Source organism: Mytilus galloprovincialis, chromosome 7 (assembly GCF_965363235.1).
Source record: "Mytilus galloprovincialis chromosome 7, xbMytGall1.hap1.1, whole genome shotgun sequence".
Lineage (NCBI taxonomy): Eukaryota > Metazoa > Mollusca > Bivalvia > Mytilida > Mytilidae > Mytilus > Mytilus galloprovincialis.
Genome location: NC_134844.1, coordinates 82,471,600 through 82,486,462, shown reverse-complemented (window position 1 = coordinate 82,486,462; position 14,863 = coordinate 82,471,600). Strand labels below are relative to the sequence as shown.

The 14,863-nt window shown below is 32.4% G+C and overlaps 1 protein-coding gene across 4 annotated transcripts in view; it reads left to right on the top strand.

Moving 5' to 3' along the window:
* LOC143083802 (uncharacterized) overlaps positions 1-14,863 on the top strand; it is a 51,432-nt gene that overhangs the window by 10,153 nt on the left and 26,416 nt on the right. For all 4 annotated transcript variants that reach the window (XM_076260167.1, XM_076260168.1, XM_076260169.1 and 1 more), the window contains exons 3-6: positions 1,635-1,706; positions 5,220-5,350; positions 6,555-6,657; positions 14,289-14,404. In XM_076260167.1, the coding sequence (XP_076116282.1) occupies positions 1,635-1,706; positions 5,220-5,350; positions 6,555-6,657; positions 14,289-14,404 (422 nt within the window). The remainder of the gene's footprint in view (positions 1-1,634; positions 1,707-5,219; positions 5,351-6,554; positions 6,658-14,288; positions 14,405-14,863) is intronic.

Genomic DNA, 14,863 nt, shown 5'->3' with positions numbered 1-14,863 from the left:
CTTTATAACTTAAATTTACAGTAAATATTCTGTTTGTTTTATAGTGGTACATAGTATTACACAGTAAAATACCACATAGTACATATACTGGATTGTAACAGTTTTGATAAAAAAAAATAAGAACAATGATGAACTAAAACCATGCATTGGGACAATATGTTTTTTTAAAATCTTGTTACTTTTTATTACACAATGATTTTCTTAGTAAATCTGGATTGTGAATTGTTTAAGTTGACATAAACAATTTTGAACAGATCTACTTATCAGTTCAGAATGCCCTATAAAGTAAATTATGACACGGTATTTACAACTTTTATTTACGTGAAGTGTTTTACTAAAACAATAATCCTAAAACATATACGTAATCTGAATGGGTGCTTCAAAATAAAGAAGAAAGAAAAACTCTACTTAGAAAGGGGAGATAATTTTTGGTTCAACAACAAAACCACATATTTGTAGGAATTCATGTCATAGCTGTAAATTTTATAAAGATACCTACTAGTTTGGCTTAAAACGACAAGATAGCACAGTTTCCTTATAATGGGGTCGAAGACAATATAATCTTTCAAGAATTTATGTGGGCATGCCAAATTCATTATTTTCAAAATTTGAATACTTTTCATGCAGGATTTACTGTAAACACAAACTTTCCTGCATAATGTCTGAAAAGTGTTTATCTAAGGATGTACTTAGGTGAAATTAAACAAAGCAAGAATTTTAAAAATGATACTGTAAGATGGAAATGCATTAGTTAAGGTTCAAAATAAGGTAAAAATATTGATAGGTCATGAGTCTCCTTTTCGAGATATTTGATTTTTTAAATATGGCGGGAAAAAGGCTTACTCTAACTTTTACCTTATATTTGACAATATAATCTTTCAAGAATTTATGTGGGCATGCCAAATTCATTATTTTCAAAATTTGAATACTTTTCATGCAGGATTTACTGTAAACACAAACTTTCCTGCATAATGTCTGAAAAGTGTTTATCTAAGGATGTACTTAGGTGAAATTAAACAAAGCAAGAATTTTAAAAATGATACTGTAAGATGGAAATGCATTAGTTAAGGTTCAAAATAAGGTAAAAATATTGATAGGTCATGAGTCTCCTTTTCGAGATATTTGATTTTTTAAATATGGCGGGAAAAAGGCTTACTCTAACTTTTACCTTATATTTGCATTGGTATAACTTGGGTCTCAAATCAAAAGAAAGAAAATCAAGAATCTGCTTAAATTTTGGAAAATTACCTTTTATGAGCTATTAAATCTGATATAAAAAGCTAAATGGGTGTTATGGGGCAAAATATTTTACCTTGTATCATAGCCAAAAATACGAAGGAGTCTGAACATCTGACACAAATTCCATCACCTCACCAAGGTAAATCCTTAAGAGAAGTTTGTCTCTACTCCTACTGTAGTATGTTACTGTTTGACCAGCAATGTCTTTTGACTTTTGAAATAATCCTAGTTCTAACTGTTAAGTATTGTAGATTGTTGTGTTTTTGGGTTGATGTCTCATTAGCATACAAACTTTCCTTTTACTTATGATTGTTTTTTAATTTATAAACAGCCGATTATGTCTCGGTAATGTTATCTTTTTAAGTTTACATGATTCATTTCATTTTTACTTTCAGTTTCCAACAGATTTATTTAAGACTAACTTAACAAAGCATGTTACAGCAGAGGATCATGGAATGAATGTAGAGGTATGTAAAAACAAACAAAGAAATAAAACATGTGTATGTACAAGTATGGGATATAACAATGAATGTAGATGTATGTAAAAACAAACAAACAAAACATGTGTATGTACAAGTATGGGATATAACAATGAATGTAGAGGTATGTGAAAACAAACAAACAAAACATGTGTGTACAAATATGGGATATAACAATGAATGTAGAGGTATGTGAAAACAAACAAACAAAACATGTGTATGTACAAGTATGGGATATAACAATGAATGTAAAGGTATGTGAAAACAAACAAACAAAACATGTGTATGTACAAGTATGGGATATAACAATGAAACTTTTAGATCCATTTGTTTTCTTTTCTGGAGTGTTGTTTTGGTTTGTGTTTGTGCTTTATGACACTCATTGTTAAAATCAGAAGCCTGTAGTTTAGTGGTTGCAGTTAGTTGATGTCTATTATTTTTTATTTGTTTATTATCTTCAGCATGAATAAGTCATAACTTTTCTCTTTTTAATTGTTTCACATTTATTCATGCATTGGTCTGATATTGCTTCCTATACAGTATATAGTTTTCTCATTATTGAAGGATGTGGACCTGTAATTGTTTACACCATTGTCTAATTGTTAGTTGTACCACATTTTATATTAATTTGATTTATACAAAACAAACTGCAGCAGGTAACTAAAACCCCAGCTTCAAACATGCCACTTTTGACAAGAAAACTTGACAAGAGTATTAGAGCAGGATTCTTACCCTTTAAGAACACCTGGCATCACCCTGGTTTTTGGCGGGGTTCCTGTTAGTCTTTAGTTTTCTATGTGGTGTTTTTTAGCTCACCTGGCCCGAAGGGCCAAGTGAGCTTTTCCCATCACTTGGCGTCCGGCGTCCGGCGTCGTCGTCGTCGTCCGTCGTCGTCCGTCATCGTTAACTTTTACAAAAATCTTCTCCTCTGAAACTACTGGGCCAAATTAAACCAAACTTGGCCACAATCATCATTGGGGTATCTAGTTTAAAAAATGTGTGGCGTGACCTGGCCAACCAACCAAGATGGCCGCCATGGCTAAAAATAGAACATATGGGTAAAATGCAGTTTTTGGCTTATAACTCAAAAACCAAAGCATTTAGAGCAAATCTGACATGGGGTAAAATTGTTGATCAGGTCAAGATCTATCTGCCCTCACATTTTCAGATGAATCCGACAACACGTTATTGGGTTGCTGCCCCTGAACTGGTAATTTTAGGAAATTTTTGCTGTTTTTGGCTATTATCTTGAATATTATTATAGATAGAGATAAACTGTAAACAGCAATAATGTTCAGCAAAGTAAGATTTACAAATAAGTCAACATGACCAAAATGGTCAGTTGACCCCTTTAGGAGTTATTGACCTTTATAGTCAATTTTTAACCATTTTTCGTAAATCTTAGTAATCTTTTACAAAAATCTTCTCCTCTGAAACTACTGGGCCAAATTAATCCAAACTTGGTCACAATCATCTTTGGGATATCTAGTTTAAAAAAGGTGTGGCGTGACCCGGCCAACCAACCAAGATGGCCGCCATGGCTAAAAATAGAACATAGGGGTAAAATGCAGTTTTTGGCTTATAACTCAAAAACCAAAGCATTTAGAGCAAATCTGACATGCGGTAAAAGTGTTTATCAGGTCAAGATCTATCTGTCCTGAAATTTTCAGATGAATCGGACAACCTGTTGTTGAGTTGCTGCCCCTGAATTGGTAATTTTAAGGAAATTTTGCTGTTTTTGGTTATTATCTTGAATATTATTATAGATAGAGATAAACTGTAAACAGCAATAATGTTCAGCAAAGTAAGATTTACAAATAAGTCAGCATGACCCCAAAATGGTCAGTTGACCCCTGAAGGAGTTATTGCCCTTTATAGTCGTAAATCTTAGTAATCTTTTACAAAAATCTTCTTCTCTGAAACTACTGGGCAAAATTAAACTAAACTTTGCCACAATCATCATTGGGGTAATTTGTTTAAAAAATGTGTGGCGTGACCTGGCCAATCAACCTAAATGGCTGCCACGGCTAATAATAGAACATAGGGGTAAAATGCAGTTTTTGGCTTATAACTCAAAAACCGAAGCATTAAGAGAAAATCTGACAGGGTTTAATTGTTTATCAGGTCAAGATCTATCTGCCCTGATGTTTTCATATGGATCGGACAACCCGTTGTTAGGTTACTGTCCTGAATTGGTAATTTTAAGGAAATTTTGCCGTTTTTTGTTATTATCTTGAATATTATTATAGATAGAGATAAACTGTATACATCAATAACGTTCAGGAAAATAAGATCTACAAATAAGTTTACATGACCAAAATAGTCAATTGACCCCTTAAGGAGTTATTGCCCTTTATAGTTAATTTTTAACATTTTTCATAAATTTTTGTAAATTTGTAGAAAATATTTTCCACTGTAATTACTGGGCCAAGTTCATTATAGACAGAGATAATTGTAGCAACAAGAATGTTCAGTAAAGTAAGATCTACAAACACATCACTATCACCAAAACACAATTATGTCATGAATTTATCCGTGTCCATTATTTAATATGCACAAGACCAAGGTGAGCGACACAGGCTCTTTAGAGCCTCTAGTTTTATACTGCAGTTTCTCTGTTGGTCTTTTTCTATTTTTACCATGGCATTGTAGTTGATTTTCAACTTATGAGTTTAGATGTCCCTTTGGTATATTAAGCCTCTCATTTAACAATATTCAAATAAGATTGAATTAAATAATAAAGTGAGATGAAGATATATAACTACACGTGTATTATTAATTAAACATAAACACTCTTAACTGAGTGGTATTGTACATCTAAGGATACACCCAGCTTCACATTAGTACATGTATATAGTAAGATGGATTTACATAGTCAACAACTGACAACACTTTAGAAAGCCAACATGATGGTATAATACTAAACCCCTAACGGGAGGGATTGTGCCAGATATTCATATGATAAAGACATTATCTTTCAATCAGTTTAATTGAGGTCTGGAGCTGGCATGTCAGTTAACTGCTTGTAGTCTGTTGTTATTTATGTATTACTTGTCATTTTGTTTATTTTCTTTTGTTACCTTTTCTGACATCAGACTCGGACTTCTCTTGAACTGAATTTTACTATGCGTATTGTTATGCGTTTACTTTTCTACATTGGCTAAAGGTATTAGGTTGAGATCTCAAAAAACATGTTTAACCCAACCACATTTTTGCACCTGTACCAAGTCAGGAGCCTCTGGCCTTTGTTAGTCTTGTATTATTTTAATTTTAGTTTCTTGTGTACAATTTGGAAATTAGTATGGCGTTCATTATCACTGAACTAGTATATGTATTTGTTTAGGGGCCAGCTGAAGGACGCCTCCGGGTGCGGGAATTTCTCGTTGCATTGAAGACCTGTTGGTGACCTTCTGCTGTTGTCTGTTCTATGGTTGGGTTGTTGTCTCTTTGACACATTCCCCATTTCCATTCTCAATTTTATTATATAGTAATAAATTTCAGCAAGTTCACAAAATGTTAGACCTGAGATTGCTACAGAAATCCATTCACAGAACAAGAAACCTCCACACAGGAGAGTGGAATACCAAAGTTATTAGGAAAGCTTTGTTTCTTATGGACCATCATGCTCTTACGTGAGTAATTAAATGTTAAATTAGATTGTATAAACACTGAAATGATTGTAAACCTGTAGAAATATAAAGTGTTCTCTTATTCTCTGATCCATTGTAACTATTTCATAAACCATGCTTGTTGTAACCAATTATACAAGAAATGTTGGCTTTGAGTTCTTATAAGACATTAACCATTGTAGATATTAGACAGATATGACTGTTAGTTATAGTTCTGCAAACATAGAATATATCCAGAAAGGAGAATTTGCTGAACTACAAAAAGTCTAAAAGAAAAAAAATATATTACTTGTACATGGACTTGTTATAATATAGGATTATTTTCTGTGCATATTTAAGACTAGATGCCATCTGATGAACCATTGAGGTGACCTCCAAAGACTACTACTGATGATTATACCATTGGATATTAACATAAATATGAACAAACAGATACTGCCCTTTGGCAGCATTTAAAGAACAAACCAAAACCAGTTACACAGAAAGATTTTGAATATTTATGCGATTAACATGTATTATTATTGTCGCCTTTAATTTTTCTGTATATCTTGTTCATCTGTTTTATCTGGGACGCTTCCGTTAGGTGTACGTTTTGTAAGGTACTCGTCCATTGGATGTATGTTTGACATCCGTTCTGTCCATTACGTTTCAGTTCTCGTACGTTGCATATCTGGTGTGTGTCAGTTATGCATTCGTTACATGTCCGTTTTATTTAGTCAGTACATCAACGGACTTCCAACGGATAACAATTTTGTCAAAGGACAACTTTTATTTTCATCCGTTAGTCGTCCGTTCGTGCTATCCGGTAAGGTGTGACTGAGGCTTATAGTTTGCATGCAAATGAATTTAAGTGAGGTTGAATTATTGACCTGGAATCAGTGATGCTTGTGGGAATATTTAATTCTTTCAAAGTGTTGCTTTAATACATATTAAAAACAAAAGCATCACAGTTTAATAGTGTGTTCAAATCTTAGCTAGTGCTCTTTTAAATGCCCAAAGAGCGGAAAGTTAGAAATAATGAGATGAATAAATAAATTTAGACTGTTACAAATAAGAAAAGCCAAATCTTTTGATATTTTTTTTTTCTGAAGAATCAAGACTTTTGTTCAGGTAATTTGAAGACTCAGTTGAAAATAAAAGATAAAGAAGCATGTACACATATTCAATTGAATGTGCAAATAGAAATACATGTAGTTCTTTTTTTCAGGTTTGAAGAGATATATAATATGAGAATAGCATACAAAGCATTTGAAGGGGAAGATATGAGGGGTATGCCTTTGGAAGAACGTATGATGCTGGGAGCTCTTAAGGTATTCAAAATCATCACCACAAAATATACTTATAAAAATTAGTAGTACTATGTATCCAATAAAGATTTGCTTGAGTTTTCTGTCCGTCCGTCTGTCCCGCTTCAGGTTAAAGTTTTTGGTCAAGGTAGTTTTTGATGAAGTTGAAGTCGAATCAGCTTCAATCTTAGTACACATATTCCCTATGATATGATCTTTCTAATTTAAATGACAAATTAGAGATTTGATCCTGAACATAGATAATGATAGTGCAAGTGGGACATTGTACTATGGACACATTCTTGTTTCTGAATTCTGTTGGAACTAGAAAACTTACTCCTTTAAACAGGATGTATCATTGGCACTCATACCACATCTTAATTATTTATAACTGACTAGTAATAATTTTAATGTCAAATGAAAACACAAAATCTCAAACTTCTATTCTTAAGTTGATCAATTTTTATCTAAATCTACAAATTTTATCTTTAAAAATAAGTATTGACTGTAATATTTACAAATATAACCCAATAAAATGGACAAGGACAGTTGTAGTTAAATGATTAATGTCCATAGAAAACTGACTTATTGTCTAACAGATCTTTAACTTTATTTGCTAAAGTGATAAAATGGGAATGATTTTTTAAAAGATCAATCAGACTGTTGACAGATACTCTCCATGTGATAAAGAATACTTATCAAATAAACCAACATTACAATACATAATTATACCTAGAAAGGAAAGAAGTTAAATGGTATTTGCAAGCGTCAATGTGGACAAAGAGTTACACAATTATATTTAAAAATTACCTTGCCATTATTTGAGATGTTTGACACAAGTAAACTTCTTAACAATAAATTAAAGTGTAAACTCAAAAAGCAATATTTTTAACAGTGAAAGCATTAACTATTACACGTATTACTTTTTATTGAATCATTGTTAAGATTGAGTTCAATTGTAATTTGTAATTTCACAAATACAAGACTTTCTCATGTTTGCTGGATATTTGGAGAGAAATTGGACTGGAAAAACTGTAAACTTTTTATTTTTTGAAAAGAACTTGTGTCAGATGTTACACGTTTCAAAGTATTAAATTGGGAATCATAATTGGACCAGAAAAAAAGTATACTTATGTACTGTGGATTCATTTATTTTCGTGGGTACCAATTTTCGTGGATTGCGAAAAACTCACATATTCGAGGATATTTAAATTCGTTGTTTTGGAAAAGTTTGCATGCATTCCTTAGGAAAATTTGTATTTCGTTGAACATTTCAATTCGTGGTTCCCCTGTTCCCACGAAATCCACGAAAATTGGTATCCAACGAATATTAATGAATCCACAGTACTTTGTCCTTTCATTAATGTATAAACCCACATGTATAGGTTTATATATCATCTATGGTCCTTTCTTTAATGTATAAACCCACATGTATAGGTTTATATATCATCTATGGTCCTTTCTTTAATGTATAAACCCACATGTATAGGTTTATATATCATCTATGGTCCTTTCTTTAATGTATAAACCCACATGTATAGGTATATATATCATCTATGGTCCTTTCTTTAATGTATAAACCCACATGTATAGGTTTATATATCATCTATGGTCCTTTCTTTAATGTATAAACCCACATGTATAGGTTTATATATCATCTATGGTCCTTTCTTTAATGTATAAACCCACATGTATAGGTTTATATATCATCTATGGTCCTTTCATTAATGTATAAACCCACATGTATAGATTTATATATCATCTATGGTCCTTTCATTAATGTATAAACCCACATGTATAGGTTTATATATCATCTATGGTCCTTTCTTTAATGTATAAACCCACATGTATAGGTTTATATATCATCTATGGTCCTTTCTTTAATGTATAAACCCACATGTATAGGTTTATATATCATCTATGGTCCTTTCATTAATGTATAAACCCACATGTATAGGTTTATATATCATCTATGGTCCTTTCATTAATGTATAAACCCACATGTATAGGTTTATATATCATCTATGGTCCTTTCATTAATGTATAAACCCACATGTATAGGTTGATATATCATCTATGGTCCTTTCTTTAATGTATAAACCCACATGTATAGGTTGATATATCATCTATGGTCCTTTCTTTAATGTATAAACCCACATGTATAGGTTTATATATCATCTATGGTCCTTTCTTTAATGTATAAACCCACATGTATAGGTTTATATATCATCTATGGTCCTTTCTTTAATGTATAAACCCACATGTATAGGTTTATATATCATCTATGGTCCTTTCTTTAATGTATAAACCCACATGTATAGGTTTATATATCATCTATGGTCCTTTCTTTAATGTATAAACCCACATGTATAGGTTTATATATCATCTATGGTCCTTTCATTAATGTATAAACCCACATGTATAGGTTTATATATCATCTATGGTCCTTTCTTTAATGTATAAACCCACATGTATAGGTTTATATATCATCTATGGTCCTTTCATTAATGTATAAACCCACATGTATAGGTTTATATATCATCTATGGTCCTTTCATTAATGTATAAACCCACATGTATAGGTTTATATATCATCTATGGTCCTTTCTTTAATGTATAAACCCACATGTATAGGTTTATATATCATCTATGGTCCTTTCATTTATGTATAAACCCACATGTATAGGTATATATATCATCTATGGTCGTGTACGGAATCGAATGTACTTTGTGTGGACTACTTTATGTTGGTGAAACTCGTCAAACTTTGCGTAAAAGAATGAATCAACACCGGTCTGATAATAAAGATCCTCAATTTAGAGTTCTTTATAACCATTTTAATCAACCGGACCATGATCCTTCTTTATCTATGAAAGTACGCATCATTGAGAAAATTTATCACCACACAAATAGCCCTGTACTAAGTACTCCTTTCCGCAAAGATAGAGAAAATTTCTGGATAAGGGAGTTAGGGACTGCAATGCCATATGGTTGCAATGACAATATTAAAGGAGTAGGAAATTTGTCAAGTCCTGCCTGCAGTGATATTAATGTAATGAGTTTATTTAATACTACCTTACGACAACAACGTAGTCATGGGCAAAAACATTACCATCGGCCTAATGTTAAAAAGTCTTCCAAATCTAGATCACCATCTGGGAGCTTTGATGACCTTCTTTCACATCTTCATCATCCACTAGGGTTACATTACATAAGAACTATTCTCTTTTCACTGCCAGTTAATTTTCTAAAACGTTTGAGAGATTATGCACTTGACAAAGGAGGCACCAATACATTTTCTGCAATATACAGACTAGTCAGTATTATTTGTGATGTAGCTCTTTTCCGACTTTTCAAACCAGTAAGATCGGAACCTTTACATGAGGAAAAGAGGAAATTCCTTCCTGTTGATTTTGCCAATAGAGGAATTGATGCAATCAATCTCGGCAACGTTCTACATCACAAGGAGGTAACATCTAAAATTCCTATTTATTTTCAAAATCAATCTGTTCCTATTGTATCCTACAGTTACACCAAAACCATTGCACCTAAAATATTTAACTATAAACAAGCATTGCAGGACCTTGACTTAGAACAATACTTAAAAAGCCCTCCGACATGTAACTGTTCCCACTCGCCTTACAATTACAGCCCCTCTGGTCATGTTATAACTGGAGATCTAAACATAATTCAACATGAAAATCTCCGAAAGGTGATTTCTCATGGTCCTAAGTTTAGAGAACCCCAACACATCAATTGGAACCATAACTTCAAAATAATTATGGATTCCATTGAGGACTACGCCAGAGCATGGGCTAAACGAGAAGAAGTTGAACTGGACACTTTGTCAGAATGGGTTAAAACTATCAGGTCTCTGATAAAACGTCGCATTCACAAGTTAAAAAACTGTGTTAACGATCGACCAAAGTCCATTTTCAGAGACAAAGAGGCCATGAAATGTCTATCATCTCTTCATGATACGTATGTTGTTGTTCCTGCGGACAAAGCTTCAAATAATATTGTCTTTGTTTGTAAATCGTATTACTACGAATGTCTTGTAAAAGAATTGGGTATAAATGAGCACTCAGGTAATCCCACATACAAAGACATATCATTTGACAAGGATGAGATTTTAGCAAATCATAAGTCCTTCATGGCTTCCATAAACATTACATTGAACACCAAATCGGAGGACTTACCTTGTTTGTATTGGATACCAAAGCTTCATAAAATTCCGTACAAACAACGGTATATTGCTGGCTCATCTTCATGTTCCACTAAAGAATTGTCCATTAGATTGACTAAAATTTTATCCGCAGTGAAAGAGGGTCTTCAGAAATACTGTGAAACTGTTTACTCGCGTGGTGGTATTAACCATATGTGGATTCTTAAAAATTCTAAAGAACTTCTAGACAATTTTAAATCTCGGTCTATTTCTGAAATTAGTTCTATCAAAACTTTTGATTTTTCAACCCTGTATACCACCATTCCCCATGTGAAATTGAAAAATCGCCTAAAAGAAATAATCCACAATGCCTTTCAACATAAAAATGGTAGCATACGCTATAAATTTATTACATTGGGATTTCATAAGGCATATTTCGTTAATAGTGACAAACAAAAAGGTAAAACCTGCTACACAAAAGAACAAGTGGTCAGTATGCTGGAGTTTCTTATCGACAACATATTTGTTGAGTTTGGAGGTAGACTTTTTCAACAAACTGTCGGCATTCCTATGGGAACGAACTGCGCGCCTCTCCTTGCTGACCTCTTCTTGTTTTCATATGAATCGGAGTTCCTTCAGACACTTGTCAAAAACAAGAAGATCAAAGAAGCCAGGTTATTTAATTTCACTTTCAGATATATTGATGATGTTCTTTCCATTAACAATCCTAACTTTTCTGATTGGGTTCCATTAATATATCCACCAGAACTAGAAATTAAAGAGACAACAGACACGGCTTCATCCGCCTCATTTTTAGACTTATACCTCGAATTTGACATACACAGTCATCTTAGTACCAGAATCTATGACAAACGAGACGATTTTGATTTTGAAATTATCAATTTCCCCCACCTTAGTAGCAACATACCAACTTCACCTGCATATGGAATATACATTTCCCAACTTATTCGGTATTCAAGAGCTTGCAGCTCCTACTCAGACTTTGTAAAACGTCACCAGTGTCTGAGCAGAAAGTTGATGAACCAGGGGTATGTCAAAGAACGTCTCGTCCTTTTTCTAAAAAAGTTCATCGGAAGGTACCCAGAACTTGTTGATAAATATTCCGTATCAACTTCACAAATAATACACGATGGTCTTGAAGTATAGATTTTGCGTACTGACGTTGTTTATCATCTTAATTACGTGTTATATTATTCTTTTATTTGTCTTTATTAATATTACTTTTACTGTTGTCTGTTTTTTGAGATATCCTTTTGACGTAACTCTGTGCTTATGTATCCCATCATACTTTGAACGACAAAATTATTTTATGATGTGACTCTGTACCTATGTATCTTGTCATACTTTGAATGACAAAATTATTTTATTCATTAATATTACTTTTACTGTTAACCAACTTTTTTTGTGATATACATTTTACGTGACTCTGTACTTATGTATCACGTCATACTTTGAACCACACTATTATTTTATTTATTATTATTACTTTAACTGCTAAGTCAGTGTTTGTTATATCTATTTTGCGTGACTGTATTTATGCATCCCGACATACTTTGAACGACAAAATTATTTCATGTCTACCTGTGCGAATTTCAAACGCGCAATTTTACACCAGTACCCATACCCTCCTTCCTTGATGGGTGCATTTTACATAGACAAATATAATCGTATAATATAATCAAAATGAGTATGTTAATTTGATGTATGCCTTTTTGTGCTTCTTCGTTACATTTGTTGTTTTTATAGTGATTAAGATGATAACACAATGTTGACTGCTGTACCCCTATTTTTGACATTTTTACCTATTATGTCTGTTTGTTTTGTTCACGCATCGGTGACTATATAATGGAATTTGATGCGACTGTCATACAAGTGAGAGGTTTAGCTAGCTATAAAACCAGGTTCAATCCACCATTTTCTACATTTGAAAATGCCTGTACCAAGTCAGGAATATGACAGTTCTTGTCCATTCGTTTTTGATGTGTTTTGTTATTTGATTTTGCCATGTGATTATGGACTTTCCGAATTGATTTTCCTCTGAGTTCAGTATTTTTGTGATTTTACTTTTCATTAATGTATAAACCCACATGTATAGGTTTATATATCATCTATGGTCCTTTCTTTAATGTATAAACCCACATGTATAGGTTTATATATCATCTATGGTCCTTTCTTTAATGTATAAACCCACATGTATAGGTTTATATATCATCTATGGTCCTTTCTTTAATGTATAAACCCACATGTATAGGTTTATATATCATCTATGGTCCTTTCATTAATGTATAAACCCACATATATAGGTTTATATATCATCTATGGTCCTTTCTTTAATGTATAAACCCACATGTATAGGTATATATATCATCTATGGTCCTTTCTTTAATGTATAAACCCACATGTATAGGTTTATATATCATCTATGGTGCTTTCTTTCAACCACTTCTTCCCGAAAATATATAGACAGACTTCACAAACAACTCCTCATCCAGATTGTCTGACTTGGTACCAGTTTTATGGGTATACAAACCTCATCCTTTTCCATTATGCTATGCAATAAAATGAATTGACATTCTTGAAAAAGAGAATAGTAATCAAATGATTTAGGATTGTCTTTTGATTTTCGTAAGAGTTGTTTAGATAGACAATTCAAACAATGTATAACACTTCAAAATATTGTTCTTTTATTGTTCTGATGATTTAAGAAACCAGTATTTCACATTTATGTGTTATAATGGTACAATTAAATGAATAACTTTTCTGTCAGTTATTATGTGAAAATAATGTTCAACTTGAATATTGAACAATGATTCAATTTTTCATTGGTGAATTTATTACCTTAAATGTTAATGTTTTACACCTGAATAACTTTTTGTTTACACTGGCATGCTTATAACCTTTTCCTTTTTAAACACTTTCAAATTTATACTTCTTAATCAATGGGAGATAACTCTAGTTGTATTTACTGCACTGCAGACTTGGGTTTTAATGTTACTGGTGACAAATTATACTTCCTAATCAATGGGAGATAACTCTAGTTGTATTGGCAGCAATGCAGACTTGGGTATTAATGTGACTGGTGACACGTTATTTCATATAAAAGGTCATAATTTAAGATGGTATATTATGTTAGAAATGAAAAATTTAGAATTATTTATTCAGTTTTATCTCTGTTAGAACTCTGTTTACAATTCAGATAAGCTCTAGTAACCTTTCCAAATGGAAAACAGCTGTCATATTTCTGTCATATTTCTGACTTGGTAAACCACTGACAAAAAAAATTGCAGAATACAACACAGAAAAAAATACTGTCTTGAAGAAATTCTGCATATATTTTCTATCAACTATCTGTGTAGTACATGTAGTAGTATTTTTTTTATATAACTTAAATTAAAAAGTATTCTTGATGCCAAAAAAGGTAAATGACAATGAGTGTCTCACAAATAACTATGTTTAATGTTTGATAACAGATGTGTGGGAGAAGTATTGCACCACTAAAGATGATGCACAGGGTCAAACATATGTCAGTACATTTTGAAGAGCCAGATCGGATGCAGTTGTTTGAATTTCTAGATCTTGTGTTATGGTAAGATGCACTCCGCATATGTAGTTATATGTAATTGGCATAGGAGAGGAAAAGTTCTTAAAAAAAATCGTTATCACATCTTATTTTAATCTTTCAAATGACATTCTTCAACTTGTATTCATTTTTGTTTAGGGGCCAGCTGAAGCACGCCTCTGGGTGCAGGAGTTTCTCGCTGAAGACCCAATGGTGGCCTTCAGCTGTTGTTTGCTCTTTGGTCGGGTTGTTGTCTCTTTGACACATTCCCCATTTCTGTTCTCAACTTTATTCAGTACAATGTCAAGAAGATAGCTATCAAATATCAGTCAATGCAAATTCAGAAATTATTGTGTGCATTTATTATTGAAATTTTCAAAAATGGACAAGAATGTGAGTTTTATTTAATGCGATTTCAGAACAACCTAGTAACATACAGATCTATCTTTTATTTATCAAAACAAGAGTTCTTATTATTGCGATACT